This window comes from Phlebotomus papatasi, chromosome 1 (genome assembly GCF_024763615.1).
Source record: "Phlebotomus papatasi isolate M1 chromosome 1, Ppap_2.1, whole genome shotgun sequence".
Classification (NCBI taxonomy): Eukaryota; Metazoa; Arthropoda; class Insecta; order Diptera; family Psychodidae; genus Phlebotomus; species Phlebotomus papatasi.
In genome coordinates this window covers 51,087,840-51,108,301 of record NC_077222.1, presented here as the reverse complement: position 1 = coordinate 51,108,301, position 20,462 = coordinate 51,087,840, and the positions used below count along the sequence as shown (strand labels likewise).

Here is a 20,462-nt window from a genome sequence, read left to right as displayed (position 1 = left end):
TTGTTTACCCCCAAAATTCAACTCGCAATCGAATTTTCACGCATTCCGAGTTGCAATCATCCCGAGTTGCACGCATTTCGAGGTCACCTGTTAAGAATCTCAGCTACCATAAGCTCATTTGGGTTTATCACTGGTTCTTTTATCTCATTCAATATATAAATTTTGTTTTGTCTGACAAAAGTATTTGAGGGCAGGGAATGTGTATGAGACATGTATACCAAACGATAAAATACTGCGGGGCGGGGAGCATAATCTATGCGTTTGATAATCTAAAATTTATTTCCATTGCCATTTTTGGTACGGCAAATTCTATGTAGTAAGAGAAATGGTTAGAAAAATACGTTTTCGCAAAATGTTGTGTTTGCATTCGCGGAAATTTGCAACTTGAATTTTGTAACTGGTGCAGCTTTTATGTACTTTTCCACCACTATTTGTATATTGATTGCCACAAGCATTCATATCATAGTTGTATGCCGCATTTTGCCCATGCCGTTTTGTGTCTATTGTGTGGTTTCGGATGAGCTTTCGGGAAATGTATGGCTAAATATAATCTGCAAAATTCACCTCCATTCGCAAGAGTGTATGGCAAAAATATTACAGGTGCTTCAGTAAATGGAAATTTTAAGATGTATATTCTGCACCCGTGGAGTGTCTTCCTCTTTTTTGCATAAATATGCTTCAACACTCATCCCTGTTACTGCACAAAATGGTCCTACTTTGTAAGGGCGATAAGGGCAAAACGATGAATTTCCTGATGCATGAATTTTTCTTGGAAAATAATATGAATTAGAAGAAATTATAATTTACAATTTCAAATTTGTAAAACATTGTTGCTTTTAATATGTAATTTTTATTTACCGGTTTCGTGAACAATGTTTTTTAAAATTTATGTCAATGCCGAATTGCTTCCAAAAATTTAGTAATTAATTTTATTGTTTTATACTGATATAAACCATTAATGTTTGCATCTGCGCGTTGTTTTCTTTTTTGGACAGTGCTTTAAGATCCGTAGTCTTTTGATATTCACCCATCGCCAGTAAAACATTGAATTTGGATAGTAGAACATTAAAAAAAACACCGAAATTAGATTTTTGAGCCATTGTCATCTACTATACAGTTGAAACTATTTATCGGACTCAGCTTCCAAACACGCCAGCTTTACAGTATTGCAATTTCTTTTTTCCAAAAACAAAAATTTTATTAAGTATTAGTAGTAGATGATCTGTTTTCGACCAAGAAATAATGTTACATATTTGAGAACTTTTTCAGAAGAATTTGAAAAAGAATTAGAATATTCGAAAACTTGCGTGTTAGGAAAATAGCCACTGACATTTATATCTGAATTCTTTGTTTAACCCGACTTTTCCGTATTAACTCAATAAAATGCAGTGTGAGAGCTAAATATTGCTGTGGTAGAATATCTAGTAAGTTCAACAGAGCAGAAATCTGCGGGTTGAATTCCACAAAAAAAAAACCGTCCTGATCCTGAGCGTTAAAAAGGAGAAATATTCAACATAAATCCGCAAGAGCAAAAATGTAATAACCTGAGGCGATTATCCTGCACTGTGCCCCTTTAATCAACCCTTTTCTTACTCTTATTTTTATTAAACCTCTAATACTGAAATATAGAGATTCTCTTCCATTTACACCCGCCCAATTCACTTTACTTCTGGCAGCCGCCAACATTGCTTATAAACACTTAGGTATTTATTTATATTATTTTTTCTTTCCCCACTGATGGTTCTTTAAGTTTTTCAATTTGCACACTCACTTTTATAAAAAAAAAATTGTGCGAAACTGAAAATTATGAGGGTGAAATGATGAGGGAAGCACTTTTTTTTGTTTTTCTTGGAATTTTGTTGCAGAAAGTTGATAAAGGCCAGATCCCATATTTCAATTATGGACCCAGACCTTATTTGCATTTCTCTTTACTGTTTGTGTCGTAGCAGAAGTTTTCTTAGAAGACTATGTAAGGTACGATACTGTATTTTGAATATAAGGGTTTCGTTATGAAATTGCAGTCGTATAAGCCGGTTTTAATTTACTTTATGTTAATATTTCTTATGTCATAAAGGTTTACTTAATTCATGCTTTAAATACACATTAAGTATTTTTTGGAACCTGTGTTTACAATTTGTGGATTTAGGTTCCTTTTCGAATTCTTTGACACTAATCTCTGTTTTATTTGTTATTAGTTTAAAGCTTGGTGATGTAACTGAAAGATTTTGCGACAGTTTCAAATTTTAACATACCATTTTTGCGCAACAATCTCTTTTACTAAAAATGCTTTTGACAAAAATAGACCCAGAGTAATGTTAAGAAAGTTTTCAAATTATTTTCCAGTAATAATATTAGTCTCGCAATATGTCTTAAAGACAATAGAATATAGAAGACGATATATTGATAATAATTTATATTTATTTTGCTCAAAAATAAACGGATTTATTACAGAATGCCCCTCAAAGCACAGTGTGAGTCTTGGAAACGTCCTACAGCAGTTTGTTCCTAATATTATTTATAATATCTTCTCCCCTGTTATAACTTCCCCAAGTACACGCTGACTTAAAATTAGTTTACTACAAAATATTTCGAACTTCGATATCACGGTGTTATACAATAAATAAAAATTATATAAAATGTGATAAAGCTTATATATACATGTTTACCAAGTGTTCTCATGGAAGAGCTAGAAAAATCTATTTAAAAACTTGATTTTGACTTGCGTGAATTTTAACGTATTCGATTTCACCGAGAGATAGTGAAAATAACACCGGGTAGAGGTCTATAAAGAGACTTTTAGTTCGAAATAGAAGTTTATATAATAATAAAAATACACCTTTAATAGCTGCATCCAAAACTCCGAAAGCCGAAATTCTGAACTCCAAAATGCCAAACACCAAAAAGCCTGAATATCCAAAATTTCGAAGAACCAAAATTCCGGAAATACAAAATTTTAAATGGGGATTTTCCCTATGCAGAAAAATATTGAAATCTTTAGTGAACAATAGAAAAATTGTCAAAGACAATAAAGTGTTCTCGACTATCTACGTGAGATCGCATATGTAATACGCATTATAAATAATTTGGTTATGTAGGTATGATTTGAGATTTTGGCTTTCAAGGTTTTGATGAGTATCCCCTGTTTAGATGCTTCTTTACTGACTAGTTTCACCAAATTAATGCTCAATATGTTGCAGATTATATAAAGTTATTTTACTAGACCCACGGAGATTTCGAATTTTAGTAGTTTCTTGTCTAATTAGTCTGGTGTCTGGTGTTTTCTAAGAAATACATTAATTTCTTTTAGGATTTTTTTTTGTTTCCTCCGTCTTGAACGAATATTCAAATTTAAATTATTCTTTTATATCTCTGAGATAAATTTTAAAAAATTACTTAGAAGGATTATTAGGAAACCTGCGGTATTTAAAAAAAGTGATTTATAGAAAAAAATTGAAATGTTTCAATTTCACATTTTTCTATATATTTTATTAAAAATAACAAAAGGAATTATTTTAATCTACCTAGAGAATTGACTCGTAGAAATAACCTTTTTGGAACAATTGTAGTTTATGTGAAGAATAATTTTAGAGTATTGTTACGATTTTACATGCAATTTTTCGCTCTTACTTAATAATTCTTGCGAGCAACGCATGTAAAATTGCAACCTTATGGAGTGAAGTGTTTCGCTTTGTAGTTTTCAGTTGAACTTGAGAGTTTAACCAATTCCTTACCATGGTATTACACATCAAACGCAAATTGAGTGAATTTAAATGATTTATTCCTGACCAATTTTTATTCGAATTGGTGTCGGGAATGGATTTTTAGTAACTTTAGTTCTTCAATTACTTGGGATATACATTTTGTTATTGTTTTCTTGCTTCGCGGAAGGTTATACAAATTTTTTGCTATAAATGGAGAACGAAAGATTCGACATCTCGTCGAATTTGTTAACATTGGCCGTTTTCCTCTTTCCTGATTTAAATTCTAGTTGCCAATTTGTTTTCTTAGATAGTTACTTTATCTAAGGCAATAGAGTTTGCAATGAATTAATGCACAAAATTTAAATTCAGTGACCGTTAAAACGTGTGTTTGACAGGAGTTCCCCGCGCCCCCATAATAGATTAAAAAAAAATCTTTTCAAAAAATTTATCTATTAGTAGAGGTGTGCCAAAAACCGTTGAAACAGAATTAACGTCAAAATAAGTTTGTTATAGTAGCGTTTTGACCATTGACGTAGGGGAATGTCGTCTGCCTTCAAACGAAAAATGGAGTTCCAAATTTAAGATTTTTTTCTGAAGAATCCACAAAATGGATTTTATTTTCTACTACACCAAAAAAATCTCTTGTTCATTCAGTGTATATGCTTACCTCATTTAGCACTTACAAGTCCTCAGTTTTTCTTTCTGAGGAAATTAAAAAAAGTGATGTCGATTTGTATGAAGGCAGCTGGCATAGTCTGCCTTTAAACGCGAGGCAGCTGCCTTTAAATGTTTTTTTTTTCACTGAGAATATTGAATCAATAAAACTAAATGGGCTATAAATGATTAGGTTGAAGCCTAACGCACTCACTAAAATCATCACTGCAGTCAAAAGACATTAAACAATAACTTTTCTTCACATTTTTCTGAAGCACTGTTTTGCACTTGAAAATTTGGAAGAAAAAGCCATTGAAGTTGACAATTGTCAACTTGAAACATCCCGGCCGGAGCAAGATAGCAGGTTATAAGTATTTGTATGACGTTCGTCAGAGAAAAGTAGGAGTTCGATTTCACATGTTTTGATGTATGGAAAGATAGGATTTAAAGGCACACGACATTAGCATTTAAAGGCTGCTGCAGGGTGATATTTGCAAATTTTTGCCACCCACAAAAATTGTATCATCTGAACCAAAATGTATTAACAGAAACATTAAGCCTGATTAACCTTCTATGTGTCACAATGGAAGATTTATTTGTAAAATGATTTTTACTATGAAAAATCACATGATTTGTGGAGCATCAAAATTAGAGTTTAGAGCTCATTTTCATTTTTTGGATCTACCATCTAGGAAATAGGAGCTAGGCTCTCCATTTTTTGATGATTTGTGAGGATGATGGATAGCTACCTAATAGTTAATAGAATATAATTTATGCTTTTGAGAACAACGAAAAAATCGCAACATTTAAAGGCTGCTGCGTTTAAAGGCAGACGACTTTCCCCTACATGTTTTATTTGACGTTTATTCGGTTTCAACGGTTCTTGTGCGCCTCTGTATTAGTCTGTAGGAAACTAATCCCAAAATATGGATATTCTATCTCTAGTATTTCTGGTACATTGACTGAATGTAGACTTTCGGGATCTACCCCGGCTTGTCCGTCGGCAATCCTGGTAAGGTCCACCCCGGTTCGTCCGAAGGTGTTCTTGTGGTAAAGAACCTCCTTTTTCCCGGTGTTCAAGGCGGCCCATCTGGCCTCCGGGAATTAAAAAAATGTATCAATGAAGTAATAAAAGTCTGAAAAAGGAATTCCAGTGCTATTACTGGACTTGGAAGCTCATCTTTGTCCTCCATGTGATCCGCCCAAGAGCCAACGGTCTTGCCTATTGCGCCACCGATATCCCCATTTTAGTATTAATTCTAACTTACTTTGGTATTAATTCCAAGGTACCCTATTATAGGTTTGATTGTAAATCTGAAACGTTCTGCATAATTTATATTCTAAATATTTTGGGATTGATTCTATCCGAGTGCAGAATTGATATTCGCTTATTGCGTCGCTGATATAATCTCACTGTGGTATTAAAGCTGGACGCATTCTTGAATTAGTGTTGTATCCCATTGTGGTATTTATTCTAGGGTATACTGGTATTCTTTACTAATGCATTTGTGGGATTGATTGTATTGTATTGTGGCACTCTACTTATTTCATTATGTCTCTTATTAAATCCCACTATATACGATTAATTTATGGATATTCTGGTACTGATTCAGTTCCATTGTGGTACAGTTAAATTGAAAATAAAAAAGTGGTATTAAATCGCAGTGATAGAGAATTTATTAAATTTTATTCGAAATTTCCATAGACACCATTGTTAAAGATAGAGTCCTATTGATATCGAAATTAAATCAAAAGACTATATTGATTCTAGGGTAATTAACTTTATGTGTAGAAATCATTAGAAACATTTTGTGCATTCAAGAAACAATTCCTGTAGCTTTAATTTGAGTTAATTTGTGTGTTCAGTACCGGAACACTTTCCTTTGAAAACTTTCACTGAAAATTGCATTGATTTGTAAATAGCACAAAATCCGGCAAGTGGTGAATTTATTCTGTACAAGAGTGGCATATTGCGGCATTTCATTTTGACTGTCAATAATCACGAGCATGTGGATTGTTAAACCTGCCAGTGCTTGCCAAAGGTGTGCCAAAAGTGAGGCTTCCATCCCCCTAAAAAACAATACGTTCTGCGGGGGGGGGGGGAGAGGAAAGAGAATATACCTTCAACATCAGCGGAGATTTATGGCAAAATAAATGGTGGTCTAACTTTTCCACTGGATCTATTACATGTGGTGCATTTGCAGTTGATTCCACTGTCAAACATCCAAGTTCCCGGGCACCACCCCACATTTTTGCCCAACCAGACCCAACAGCAAATGGTATATATACCATAAGAACGACTATAAATTTATTAAGCTGAGGAAAATGGTAGATTATGGGAAAATATACGTACCTCCAACAACTACGCAAATTAAATGCAGATCACCCCCTTCTTCGTATGGACCAGCGCGAGATTCAATGTATTCTCTCATCTCGTTGAAAATTTTCGGTGGTTGGGGCGGAACTGGAAAATTAAATTTTCGGTAAATAAAGTGAAATGTGCCAGAGAGTTGGGGTGTGGGGAGAGATTCGGAATGTCGGACGGGAGTGAGTTTGGAAAAACAAGTCAATGTATAAATTTAATTATCCGAATATTGTATTACATATTGCAATGGTATGTGCGGAATGTGGGATCCTTGAAGTTTGGGGGATTCGGGGGATTGTTCTTCCTTTTTTCTCTCTCTTCATATTATCATACAGACAGCCCAATCTACCCCTACTACCCTAGTACCCTGTCATGGTTTTTCTTCTTTTAGTATTCATTCTCTTACCCTAACGCTCAAAGAGTATAACACGAAATTGTTCCAGTGTATATGAAAATAGTTTTGCCGTTGGAGATAACGGTTGGGGATGTTTTTGTTGTGTGCAAATGCGAGCAAACAGCCAAGAAAAACAGTTGTATGGTAAAGTTAATTCCCAGAGGCGATATCTTCCGCGGAAACACGAAATTTCTCGCAAGAAAAGTGCCCGCCAAAAAAGGATTTCGCGCGCACATGGCAAAAAAAAGGAAGGCATGTAGGGTTGGGCGAAAACTTTAAACTATTTATACTCCACCCTCCCCAACGTCTCTATTCTTTTTCCATCTCAAGTGCAATATGCCCTCCGGTTTTAAGTGTTTCACTCCAAATAACAACAAAAAAAATAAGTCCAACCAAGAAACTCTCGTGCATTATACAGTTATAATTAAATACTTACCAACTACTTCTAAGTTCACATTACTATTTCTTGTCGGTGAAAGTTTGAAATCGACTCGACAGCGAAAATTTCCAGCATCCTTGTCCTGCAAATAAACATTCAATATTACATCACATAGCTATACGTATAAAAGAATTGTCTCGCATGTTGGCAAAATGGAATACGATGCAAATACATATATTGGAGATGGAAGAAAAATTGAAGACTTCAACCATCGGTTCACAGTTTCATGAATTGCTTTTCAAATATGTTCAGGTTGAGAGGCAATATTGGGAGAATTTTCAATATTTGAGTGTTTCAACAACGAAATTGCTTACAAATTGCGACCTCTTTATTTGCATATTTTGCGACATTTATGCTACCTCTTTTTTTTTCTAAAAGACAGTTTGTAAACTAATTTTGTTCCCATATGATGATTACTGTTCTGCTGATTTCATGAAAATTAACCACAGCCTGGCTAGTCGGAAAATAATGTTTGCAGTTTTTGGATGCTACTTTATTTAATTTGCAAAATAGAAAAAAACTTCAAACTATAAAAAGAAAATTAATTAATTAATTAATTAAATAATGTAAAATAAAAGCGTAATTTTACACCGTAAAAAACCTTTCGATTACTCTTATTTCTATTATTTTCCTTCTTTTATTATAAATTGAGTTTATATCGAAAATTCACAATTGACAATTGAAAAGTGGAAAGTAGAACAAGGTTTGAGGAAATGTGTTTTTCTTTCTTTGTATAAAATTCTATTAGAAAATGATGCTTAGTTTTTTCAAAAAAAGTTTGTTAAAGTAAGAGTTCAACTCATGTACTGAACGACTTTAGATAAATGAACTGTTAGTAATCTTGACCACCCCTATGGCACATTTTTCAAACAGATCTTCGAAAATCAAGCCCTAAGGGCCTTGACAGATCTGAGGATTAGCCAAGAGACGGCGTAGCATAATTATATTTGAAATAATAGTTAAACTTAATTTCCATCATTTTCCACTAAGTCGTCTCTCGGCTTAAGTCGTAAGTGTGTCTAGGGCATAAACCGCTGAATTTTCAACAATTTTAAATGAAAATTTTGGAAACTTTTGTTGAATTGTTTTACTTTTGTATGATTAAGAGTTTTAATAAAAAAAGCCTTGGAAAAAATCAATAGAAAAATATATTTGTGTTCTAGTCTTTGAGATTACATCGGACAGAAAACAATCCAATTCTTAAAGACCAGTTTTAAAATTCATAGCTGTGATTTTGAAAAAAAGATTTGAAATTGAAATGAAGGATTTATGTGTGACAATTTAAATTTACTACGTGGAGAACTGCTGGTTATATATGGAGTGGTGTTATAAAATGTTTTTATGCCTGAAGCACACTATTACTAAATGGAAATTTTAATACTTCGCTTTTTTCGGAAGTTAGTTAAAGACCTAAGAGATTTGTAATTAAAAAGTTTTTATATAAATTTACTATACTCTTTAAATTTGATGAAGACTATTTTCCGATATTTCGAAAAGATTAGATATTTTGAGTCAATTTGATATTACGGAACTTTCCAAGATGTTGGGACACATATAGGGAAATGTTGGCATGGTTCGCACAGAGTGAACCTTCAAACAACGCAAATTTTCTCTTTGCTTACAAAGAGCTAGTTCGTCATTTCTTAGCCACAAAATAGATAATTATTAAGCTCATGAGACGAGGTGAGTATTGGTAAGTCAACTCTTTGCAAACAAAGAGAAAACTCGCATCGTTTGAACGTTCACTCTGTGCGAACCATGCCTACATTCCCCTAGAATAATTTTCGAATTTCTCAATTATCTTGGAAGATATGGAATTTTGAGATATTTTAGCATATCCCATTTAACGTAATGCCATAGACACACTTACGACTTTAGCCGAGAGACGTTTTAGTTAGTGGGAAACTGATGGGGATTTAGTCAAATTATTATTTTGATTATAATTACATTAAGCCCTCTCGCAGCTTAAGTCGTAAAGCGTGTCAAGAACATAAGACCCTCTCCTACGTAATGGAGTTTACGATGAATAGAGATAGAATAGAAAAGAGCTTTTATATAATTTCAATTTTGAGATTTCCTCACTGTTGTAGATGGGCGAGGGAAATAAAGCATAAAAAAGTTAATTATTGAATTGGGCTTGTACTTTTTCGTGGCCTTTTTTTCACCACGCCCCTCTAAACAGTGAGAAAATGCCAAAATTACAAATTAAAAATAATTCCTAATTACCCCTTTTTATACCCTAAAGTAGACTAATATGAACTTTAAGTCAGCAGCGCTAAATCCTTAGTCATAACCTAAAAAAAATCGAGAACCTCAAGTGGATCAGTGGATAGAGTTAATGTCACTATGACTGTGAGGTCTCGGGTTCAAAGCTGAGTATCAGCAGAAAAATATTTCTCATGCCATATCGTCTTTGAATTTGTCCAGTGAATGAATGATTAGTAGTGTCAATGGTGCACATTAGCAAAAAAGTTAATCGCCTCCTAGACAATAAAAGCTGGTACGAGAACGAGTTTCGGAATGAAAGTGATCTTCAGTCGATACGAATGTTCACTGTCACTGATTCAAACACATCGAGATGTGTTGCAATGAGTGGCACTATGTGTGAGACATCCGCACACAGAGCTGTGATAAGAGCGGCTAAGATAAAATAGGACTGGGGAAGCATAAAGGCTCCAATTTTGGCCCGGATGCATCGGTAATCCGAAATGGAGAACTGGCTCCTGATAAAATCTTAACTTGTCTTAACCTAAAATATCACACGTCATCTCAAACTGACATACTTCAAAGCGGAGGCAGCCAAAATCCCGAACGCCAAAATCCCAAATAATTTGTAGAATAATAAGACACAGAAAATTATTAAGCGCGTGTGCAATCTTGGGAGTAGCTACACTGCTGGCAATAATCATAGCTCCACTTTTTCATATTGGAAAAACTTTGAAAAAAAATTTTTTTTGGAAAAAAATAAAAAAGTCATTTGAAGGTATTTTCATACCGATATGAAAAATTGCCAATCGAATTTCATACCGTTAGAACTGTGAGTACTGTGATAGAATCTTTATCAAAGTGGCGATTTTCGGGTGGCAATAATTATAGCTCCACTCAATAAATTTGGCTCCAGGGTATTTATTTTCAATCAGTGAAGGTAAATATCTTTTATAAATTTAATTAATAACTTTATTAAGCTAATTAGAATCATTTTTATGAAATTTTTCATGAATTTTGCTGAAATTTTGTAAGAAAAATGTTTAATGAACAAAAATAAGGGATTAATTAAGGTCTTAAAAGGGATGGAAATTGACAACCAAAAAATTTCCATAAAAATGACAAGATCCTATCACCTTTCATCCGAATTTGTCCATATAGCCGACATATACGCATCTTAACCCACTCCCAAGGCTAAAAATCTTCTTTTGTTAGAGGCAAAAGTGTTCAATTTTCCATGTTACAGTCGAAAAAAACAAGTTTTCTACCGAAACTTGATGCAAAACAATGCTGACTGCTTAGGCTCATCATGTCCTGTTGATTCTGCCCCAAACCAGAATTCCAAGTGACTAAGGGGGTCTTTAGAATACTGGAACAAAAAATTATCAAAAAGAAGCTTTTTGCATTTTGATGAACAGAAGGTGTTTTACCTAATTTAAGTGGTTTAAAATTATTTTTTCAGACAGGAAACAAGTTAAGACACGACTTATCAATTTTTTTATTTAAAAAAAATTATTTTGTACCACTTAAATTAGGTAAAACACCTTCTGTTCATCAAAATGCAAAAAGCTTCTTTTTGATAATTTTTTGTTCCAGTATTCTAAAGACCCCCTTAGTCACTTGGAATTCTGGTTTGGGGCAGAATCAACAGGACATGATGAGCCTAAGCAGTCAGCATTGTTTTGCATCAAGTTTCGGTAGAAAACTTGTTTTTTTCGACTGTAACATGGAAAATTGAACACTTTTGCCTCTAACAAAAGAAGATTTTTAGCCTTGGGAGTGGGTTAAGATGCGTATATGTCGGCTATATGGACAAATTCGGATGAAAGGTGATAGGATCTTGTCATTTTTATGGAAATTTTTTGGTTGTCAATTTCCATCCCTTTTAAGACCTTAATTAATCCCTTATTTTTGTTCATTAAACATTTTTCTTACAAAATTTCAGCAAAATTCATGAAAAATTTCATAAAAATGATTCTAATTAGCTTAATAAAGTTATTAATTAAATTTATAAAAGATATTTACCTTCACTGATTGAAAATAAATACCCTGGAGCCAAATTTATTGAGTGGAGCTATAATTATTGCCACCCGAAAATCGCCACTTTGATAAAGATTCTATCACAGTACTCACAGTTCTAACGGTATGAAATTCGATTGGCAATTTTTCATATCGGTATGAAAATACCTTCAAATGACTTTTTTATTTTTTTCCAAAAAAAATTTTTTTTCAAAGTTTTTCCAATATGAAAAAGTGGAGCTATGATTATTGCCAGCAGTGTATAACACTTTTAAGAATTCGGTATTTTGTCTTTCGGGATTTTGATCCATTCGGGATTTTGGCTTTCGGGATTTTGTCGTTCGAAATTTTGGCTTTCGGGGTTTTGACTTTCGGGATTTTCATCGGGACCCCTTCAAAGACTTAAGAAAGCCTAATTCTCTACTGATATGGATAAGTTTGAGTTTTTTGGAACGGTCTTGCAATCAAGTCTCAGCCGGTATTCATATAAAGGAAAGCGCGCTACCTTCGGACGACTCAACCATCGAGCAATTCATTTTTTTATGTGTTTTAAATAAATTTGGCCCATTATTATGTTATATTTTAATAGCTTGTCCAATGCTTCAAGTATCCAAAAAGAGCTATCGTTGAAATTATTTTAAAATACTAAAAAAAAATAAGTTATCCGAAAATAGCGCGCTTTCCCCTATAAAACCGTTAACAAACCGATAATATGTTCTTCACTGAATATCAATTGTAACTCCAGTAGGCTATTTTTAACGACATTTTAAGTGATTTATTACCAATAATTTAAATCACACGAAAAACAAATAACAAAAAAGTTCAAAAATTGTTGTACAATATATTACATTAATTGAGTCGCGCTGTTTGCATTTGAAGCAATAAAAATTGAACACCTCAATTTTTAATTGATTATAATAATTCATTAAACTAGCCCGTGTAGTTTTAACAATTCATTTTAAAAAGTGCATGAAAATGTAAATTTTCACCATTCGCACCCTTTACGCATAATTAACAATTCATATAATGTTTGTTGAATTTTGTTCATCAGTGCATTAATTCTATTTATTGAACATTATACACGAATGGGTATGTTGAATTAGAAATACAGGGAAATTGTTGTATGGGAAAAAGAATAATTTGAAATAATTAGTGATCAATTTACGTATTGAGTCGATTAGAGCGATTGAGTTGATTGAAAATGCATATGTGTGTACGCCATTAATTATTTAATTCCATCACATTGGGCGTATTTATCAATTAATTTATTATTTGAGGAGAGAGTGGCTTATTTATGTTGTGTGGACATAATTGTTGCGAATTAAATCACTCAATGCTTTATTGTTTACTTGGGCATTTTATCATAATACTGAGGTATTTTCTATGCGAATAAATCATGCAAGGTAGGAATTTAACATGAAAATTAATTGTTCAATCTCTTGGAAATCTGACTCATTGAAGGGGAAGGGGTATCAAATAATCTAAAATGATATCTCACACCGATTGACTTCTAGGGCTATAATAGATAATTTAAAAAATGGGTTATAATGCCATCAGCACGCCTTTTAGCTCGGCATAATTTCATAAAATTAAAATTCTGTCCTTTTCTTCTCAAAAGATTTGAGTAAGTCTATCCTTTCAATCTCAAAATTAGACTGAACCAAGTTTAATTTGGTGTGATGTTCAAAACAAGAAGAAGAGCGCGAAAGAGTAGGATAGGCATAATGGAAAGCTTTTAATATAGAAAGAGAAAGAGATGTGAATTTTGACTTTATGTAATTTTATTGATCTAAAAGATGTGCCGCGGAGCCATAATTCTTTAATTTTAATTTCGATCAATTAACTCAGAAATAAAATTTACCTATATGGCTTAAGTTCTAAAACTTTTCAATAATTCCCAACACACAACAACATTTGTTTTGTAAACATGTTTTCCAAATTGCATATGAGAGTGAGCGAGACAACTAGATTTAGATCTCTTTCACTCTCACTGAAATGTTAAAAGTATGTTTACGAAACAAAAAACATTGTGTTTTGCGCATAGGCAAGTTTTTTGCACAGATTTTGGTTTTAGATGGTTCATAAATACAATTTATAACTCTAAAAAATAGCGTTATTGCTTATATTTTGGAAATGTCAAGCCTTAGGGAACTAGGTTAAACCTCTAATCTGAAGATTGCTTAAAATTAGGTAAATAAGAGTGTTATGCAAAATTTGATTATGAACATTTTATAATTTATCTAGAATAATATTTATATAATTCTTGAATTCAATACATTATACGACAAACAAAATAATAGACTATGTTTTTTTCAGTCAAGTTTTTGTGTACTAAATTGGAGAATTTATGACTTTGTGCAAAAAAAATCTGACATAGAACTTATTACACTTTTTGAACTTTATGTGTGAAAAATATGTTTTGTTGGAAAGAACATCCCATTTAAATTATTTTTAGATAATATCAGAGAAAAGTATCTGCATTTTGTTCTACTTGTTTTTCAATATCACTCATGTGATAGATATGATCTTAGTTTATGACGCTGTATAAAGTAATGAAAATAAATGTGCTGTGGAATATTAAATTTTACTCCCTCTAGTACTTGAAGTTGTACATATTCAACATTTTTTTTTCTATGCTCATGTTGAATTTTTAATAGATATTTTTGCACTTCTATTTCATGGAAAATTCACCAAAGTCAAAAACTATTGAGAATTCCTCCACAATATTTCTGGATTATGTTTAATGGAAAGAGGCAGATGCTGTTACTCACTGGTAATTAATTATGTGTCTTCTTATGCATTTGCTCATTAAAAGCGTGATGAGAAAAATCGTCTCTTGGGTGAATATAAATGCGAGGATGTCTTAATTTCTTCACAAGGGACAATAATTAATCTCGCCAGCGTTAATTTAAAATACTCTGTCTCGAGCATATTCTCCATGAGTTTCTTTTGTACTCAGCGTGTTGTACATGTGGAGTGTGTTGAGTGGAGGAAAAATTGCGACATTTCTGCATTGGACACATTTTCCTTTAGCCATCTCGTGAAAGAGATAGACCATCCCAAACTTAAGTGAGATCTAAAATAGAAATCAGCACCAACTTGGGAGAAAATTTAAGAAAAGAAGTATCTTATCACAGAACTGTTCAACTCCACACTTTTCATTAAATTTACATTTAAAGAGAAATCACTACAGTGAGATTAAACTCTGAAATACTCGAAATTAACTTTATATTTTCTTACGGAGAAGTCAATTTAAAAACATAACCATGCTTGTAAGTAAAAAAATACACAAGTAAAAAAATAAACTGTATTTAAATCTTGAAGTTTTAATTCTAGATAAGGGAAAGTGCCCCTGCTTTGCACAGTTCTAAGCTTTATAATGACTAAATTTTTCCTATGTTTCCGAAACTGAGAGAAATCCGAAAAAGTTAAAATAACATTCTGGAAATGTTAATTTTACCCTGCAGTATTGATACTAAATCGGTGTAAATATCACTCTTTTTAGGTGTATTAGGGGTTAAAGTTACCCTTTTTCATGTTAATTTTACCCATAAAAAGGTATAAAATTGACATTAAAAAATTTTGATATATTTTTACACCTAAAAAGTGTTAAAAGTTCCGAGGAAAAAAAATTAATCGCACCCTCTTTTTTTTCTCAGTTAATAAATGTGACTCCGCGATAATTTTAAAACAGGACACTTTCCCCTATAACTTTCTAAAATGCACATTTCTTAAGCAATGTGAATTAATATTAGTTTTGTGTGAAAAATTTTGAAATTAAGATGAAATTTAACATGTTTTCAATGAGCAATATATCAATATCGGTAATAAATTAATAATTTAATTTTTATTGAAAATTTAATTTATACTTCCTGTATTGAATTTTGACATGGGCTGAAGGTGTTTAAAGGAGAACAAATCAGTATATTAATTTGTTCTTATTCACTGGTAAAAATGAAAGGATCATCGAGATCCTTTGAAAGTATCACTGTTTTGACCACACCTATTTAACTCTGGAATAAATGAATAAAAACAATGAAAAGTCGTTTTTGATGTTCGCTCAGATGAGAGAAATAATTAATAAGTTTACGATGAAAATCATTCGTGTTAAATGTGCATGCAAAATTTCAAGGGACACTAGTGATCCTTTCAAAGGTTCAAATATGATCCATCCTTTTGAAAAGGACGGAATATAATCTAATTTGATCCTTTTATTTTTACCATTGTTTAAATACGTCTTATGCAGTTCAAATATAAATCCGTTCAAATACCATAGGGGAGACTGGGGCACATTTTTCTTATCTCATGTTTTACCCTTGGGTATAGGCAATACATCGAGGGTAATGCGGACGCTGGAAAACTTTTGAGTTTTCCATAAAAATAAAATTTGTGTCACTATGCATTTTTCTCTTTTCACAAAATACCTGGGGTAGAAGTAAACACTTTCTGGGGAGGATGTAAACACCCCTTTTCCACCCTTGAAATTAACTTTGCACCACTTTCAATTATTTTAATTACTTCAGAGATATATAAAGACTGTATATTTTCAAAAAATCACTATACTTTTAACAAAGAATAATTAAAATAGCAAAAAAAACTAAAAGCATGCAAATCAAAGACATTTTTCAATGGATTTTCCCTATATTTTGACATCATGTGACTTTTTATTGAACACAGAGCCACCAATTTTTTCGTAGTCAATTAATTAGAAATTTCGCATGAAAACAAAAAAAATGCCATTTATTCTACACTCACGACATCTACAATTACAGGAAAATTGCCTGTTTACATCTACCCCAAATGCTGTTTTCTGTCCAATTGTTAATTCTTTTAAAAAATTGAGAATCTCAATATCTTTAGTAAATACATTAATATAGCCCTAAAGGTTGTAGGAAAGAACTGGTATTGCTACATTTCGATTATTTTACACAGTTCTCAATTTCTAGGTGGAAATCCAAATGACCAAAATAATCGAAATATCAACATTTTCAGGAAAAATGATTTTTATTTTTAAAGTACTAGGATTTTATTGACCAATTCATCTGCGTGCATACATCCCCATGGTATCTATGAATGCTTATGGGTTTTATCCTCTGGAGTCTTAAAATTAATGAAAAAATCACAGTGTTTACAACTACCCCAGTTTACTACTGCCCCAGTTCCCCCTAATGACAATCCTTATTCAAAAGAAAGAGGCTTATTAAAAACTTTGAAATTACCAAACAAGAAAAAAAACTATACCTAACCCAAAAGGTTTTTAAAATCAATTTCTAAATTCATAAAATCTTGTTGTACTAAGTTCTTAAAATTAAGTTAAATTAAATTTTTTTCTCTGTATACGATAAGTACAGGTTTTTGGTAATATTCCTCTAAACTCTGAATTAGTTTAATTACGCATTCTTTTAAGCTGTATAATCTTAAAATAATCATTTTCTAGCCTTGTCTGCATCCCACGAAAATAACAGTTTTGACATTTTCGACATGGCTGAATAATATCCTTCAATTTAATTGTCAGTAATTAGTGCAAAAACGCCAAATCTCCCAAATTTCATAGTGGTCGCAATAATTTCTCAAATTCTCTGTCTCTCGGGTGCAAAAAAAAAACGTTTCTTGAGTGATTTCTTGCACCATTACTCATTGCCAGGGTGTTGTAAATGCAAAATGTATTCCACACCAGAGTTATCTTTTGTAATTTATTACCAGGACTGGATTTATGATTAATTCCGCTGGCCCACCGACTGACTTGAAGACGGCACGATCTTCCAGCACTTCTCCGTCTCGCCAATGTGACGGACTATTTGAATGTGCTCCCCGGATGTCATAGCTGAAAAGACAGAAGAAGGTATCAGTATGAGTGCCAAGGACTAACTCTGTACATGGGCATTTTAAAGTTTTGAGCATAAGCATGGTGAAAGGAAAAAAAAATGAATAATTTGTTAAAATTAATTTTACACTCTTTCATTTTTTTGCTATCCTATCCAATGTCCCAAATAAGACATTGATGGCAGATGACGAGTGGGAAAATCCCGCCTGTGAGTCTCAATTCAGAATGCTATACATTATAAATGACAACTGGATGACACAATTTGGCATTTTGGGATTGAGTAATGCGGGTGCATTTGGATGAAATATGAAATGAGGAAAAACCTATTTGTATACGACAGAGACTTTCGATACAGGAGTTTATCTGGCAGCAGCGCACCTGTCATTTCCTTTTAGTGTATTCATAACTCCTTTTATGGATTTGAATATTTTCAATGAATGCCACACCATACCATTTGCCAAACAGCATTTCAGTGTGGCTGACACATCAGCTTTTACCAAAAATTCCTCCTAAATTCAACGGGAAAATGCCCCCAAAACGGATGGTCCCCACTGTCTACCAGCAAATACAAGAAATAAATTCTTTGTTAACAGGACACTCATCCCAAAAATTACTGGATTTTGAAATTGTGACAAGGTCTCATTATTATCCAACAACCAAAAAAGGTTTTAAAGGAAAAGGGGTGGCAAAGCGTTCCAGGCCTTGCGAATTGCTCAAACACCGTGACATAGATGCTATATCTCAAAAGTGCTTTCGAATTTATCGTTTACCGGGTCTCAACTGATTCATAATTTACTCAAAAGATTGCCCTAAATAGTTCAAGAGTAATAAAATTGATTTTCGAATTGTAGCCGGGTTTTTGCCCTGAAAGATACCTTAGGGAGACCAAGGCTTATCGCGGCTTATTGCCCGGCAGCGATCCAGTTATACGCTCCCCCCATCCGAACTCTTCCAGGCCATGTTGCCGACTGACTAACATTGTCTCCTGTCTGTAAATCCCCCACACGGCGGGCAACAGAACTATACCGCCAGTAATACGGGCTTCAGACCTGAACCTTATACCGGCTTCAGACCTAGGGCTTAGCCATATGGCTCAACTTCTCTAATATCTTATCAGTCAAGATTTTTTGGAAAATTTTGACTTTAGGATTGGATTATTAAGGGCAAATGACCTATTACATTTGGAAAAATCAATAAAATTAATTGCTGTTTAAGGTTTTGAGACCCTTGAGAACCAGACTAAACCTCTAGTCTGAAAACCGTTTTAGCCCGATGGCTTAGTTCCTCTAATTCCTTATCCGGCCAGATATTTGAGGAAATTGTTGCTTAGGATTGGATATTAAGGACAAATAATCCATTAGCTTTTGAAAAATCATCAAAATAGTTTGTCATTAAGATTTTTGAGACTTTCAGGAACTGGGCTAAACCTCCAGACTGAAGTCGGCCTAAAAGGTCTTGCTTGGAGTGAGAGGCGGATAATATGAATTCCTCGCGAACAGGGGAGGGAATCCACCAGCTGGGCTCTATTTTGCTAAAATAATACAAGAAATTTTAAGATATAAAACGAAAATTCCATGAACGGTGAGTAAAGAAAACTATACGAGAAATTATAGTAAGGTGGTGTAACTGGATCGTTTTCCGAAGAGTGCTACTTAAACGCTTGTTTTTGGACTGATGAAATTCTTTTTTTACTTCTTCTGAATCCATAGAATTATTTCCTGTTTCATTCAGAAATATAATATAAAAAATATCAAAAATGTTAAAGAAAATATATAAAATAATGATAATACTGAAATAAGTCAGCATGCACAAACTGGGTCGCCTTTTCGCGAATTTACTTTTAATTAAACCTTTGGATTTAAAATACTTTTTTTCACAAGGAAAAAACAATAAATGTTTTTAATCAACCAGCTGTCATTAGCGAAAATATCACTGCTAGGAAATTTTTAGTGAAGAACCCAGCTGGCACAAGATTGAAATGAGTCGATTATATTTACTTATTTAAAAGATAAAAATATTATTTCTTGAATAGGTTATATTATGTTACTTTAATGACTATATCACGAAAATAAAAATAAGAATATTATTTTAAGTGGATTAGTCGTAAACGATTCAGATAGCGAAGCGCCCGGATTAGCACACTTGACTATAATCGTACAGTTTCTTGCAATGAATATGCGAAAATTAACGAAATACGGTGAGCATTTTACTGTCAATGTGATTCTGTCTTTAGGTGGAAAATCTCGACAACAGAATAAAAATTAATTCCCTGTGACGAACCGGTTCAGCACCGCTTGAAACCGGTTTAGACTTGTCAGAAATACTAAAACCTTTCCAGCGAGCCTAAACATGCGCTCTCTAAAATTATTTATACCTTTTACCTTGAAAAACCGTCTTTAGGAATGATTTCTCGATATTTTTCGCATAAGAAGGAAATGTCCAAATGAATAATCTCTAACAGCGAAGGGGTGAGGGGAAATAAGGAACATCTTAATAATAGCCCCTGGATCGACTTATGGGGGGGGGGGCGGAGGGTACTCCGAAGTTTCCAAGTTCCTATCTCTAACCATTTGGTCTCTAGGCGTGATAACCACAGTACAAACAAATAGCGTGCCAGATGGATTATTATATACTGCTCTCTCTGTAGAGTTCAAGCAGTAAAACCTAGCGTTTCCTATGAGATTAAATTATAGAACCAATGATTTACCGTGCTCTCTTTATTTACAAAATCCCAATTTAGTATGTTATAGACTTTAGTATTATATATGATAACTTTATACATTTTAAAAATACATATAACCATAAAAATTCATTGACCCATTAAAAATATTTAGTTTTAGTTTTATGTAATCAACCGAACA

General features: G+C 33.1%; 1 protein-coding gene across 1 annotated transcript in view; it reads right to left on the bottom strand.

Moving 5' to 3' along the window:
* LOC129800669 (nephrin) overlaps positions 1-20,462 on the bottom strand; it is a 276,455-nt gene that overhangs the window by 239,461 nt on the left and 16,532 nt on the right. The window contains exons 3-5 of the mRNA XM_055845284.1: positions 17,478-17,601; positions 7,551-7,635; positions 6,709-6,819 (exon numbers count right to left, since the gene is read on the bottom strand). Coding sequence (XP_055701259.1) covers positions 6,709-6,819; positions 7,551-7,635; positions 17,478-17,601 — 320 coding nt within the window. The remainder of the gene's footprint in view (positions 1-6,708; positions 6,820-7,550; positions 7,636-17,477; positions 17,602-20,462) is intronic.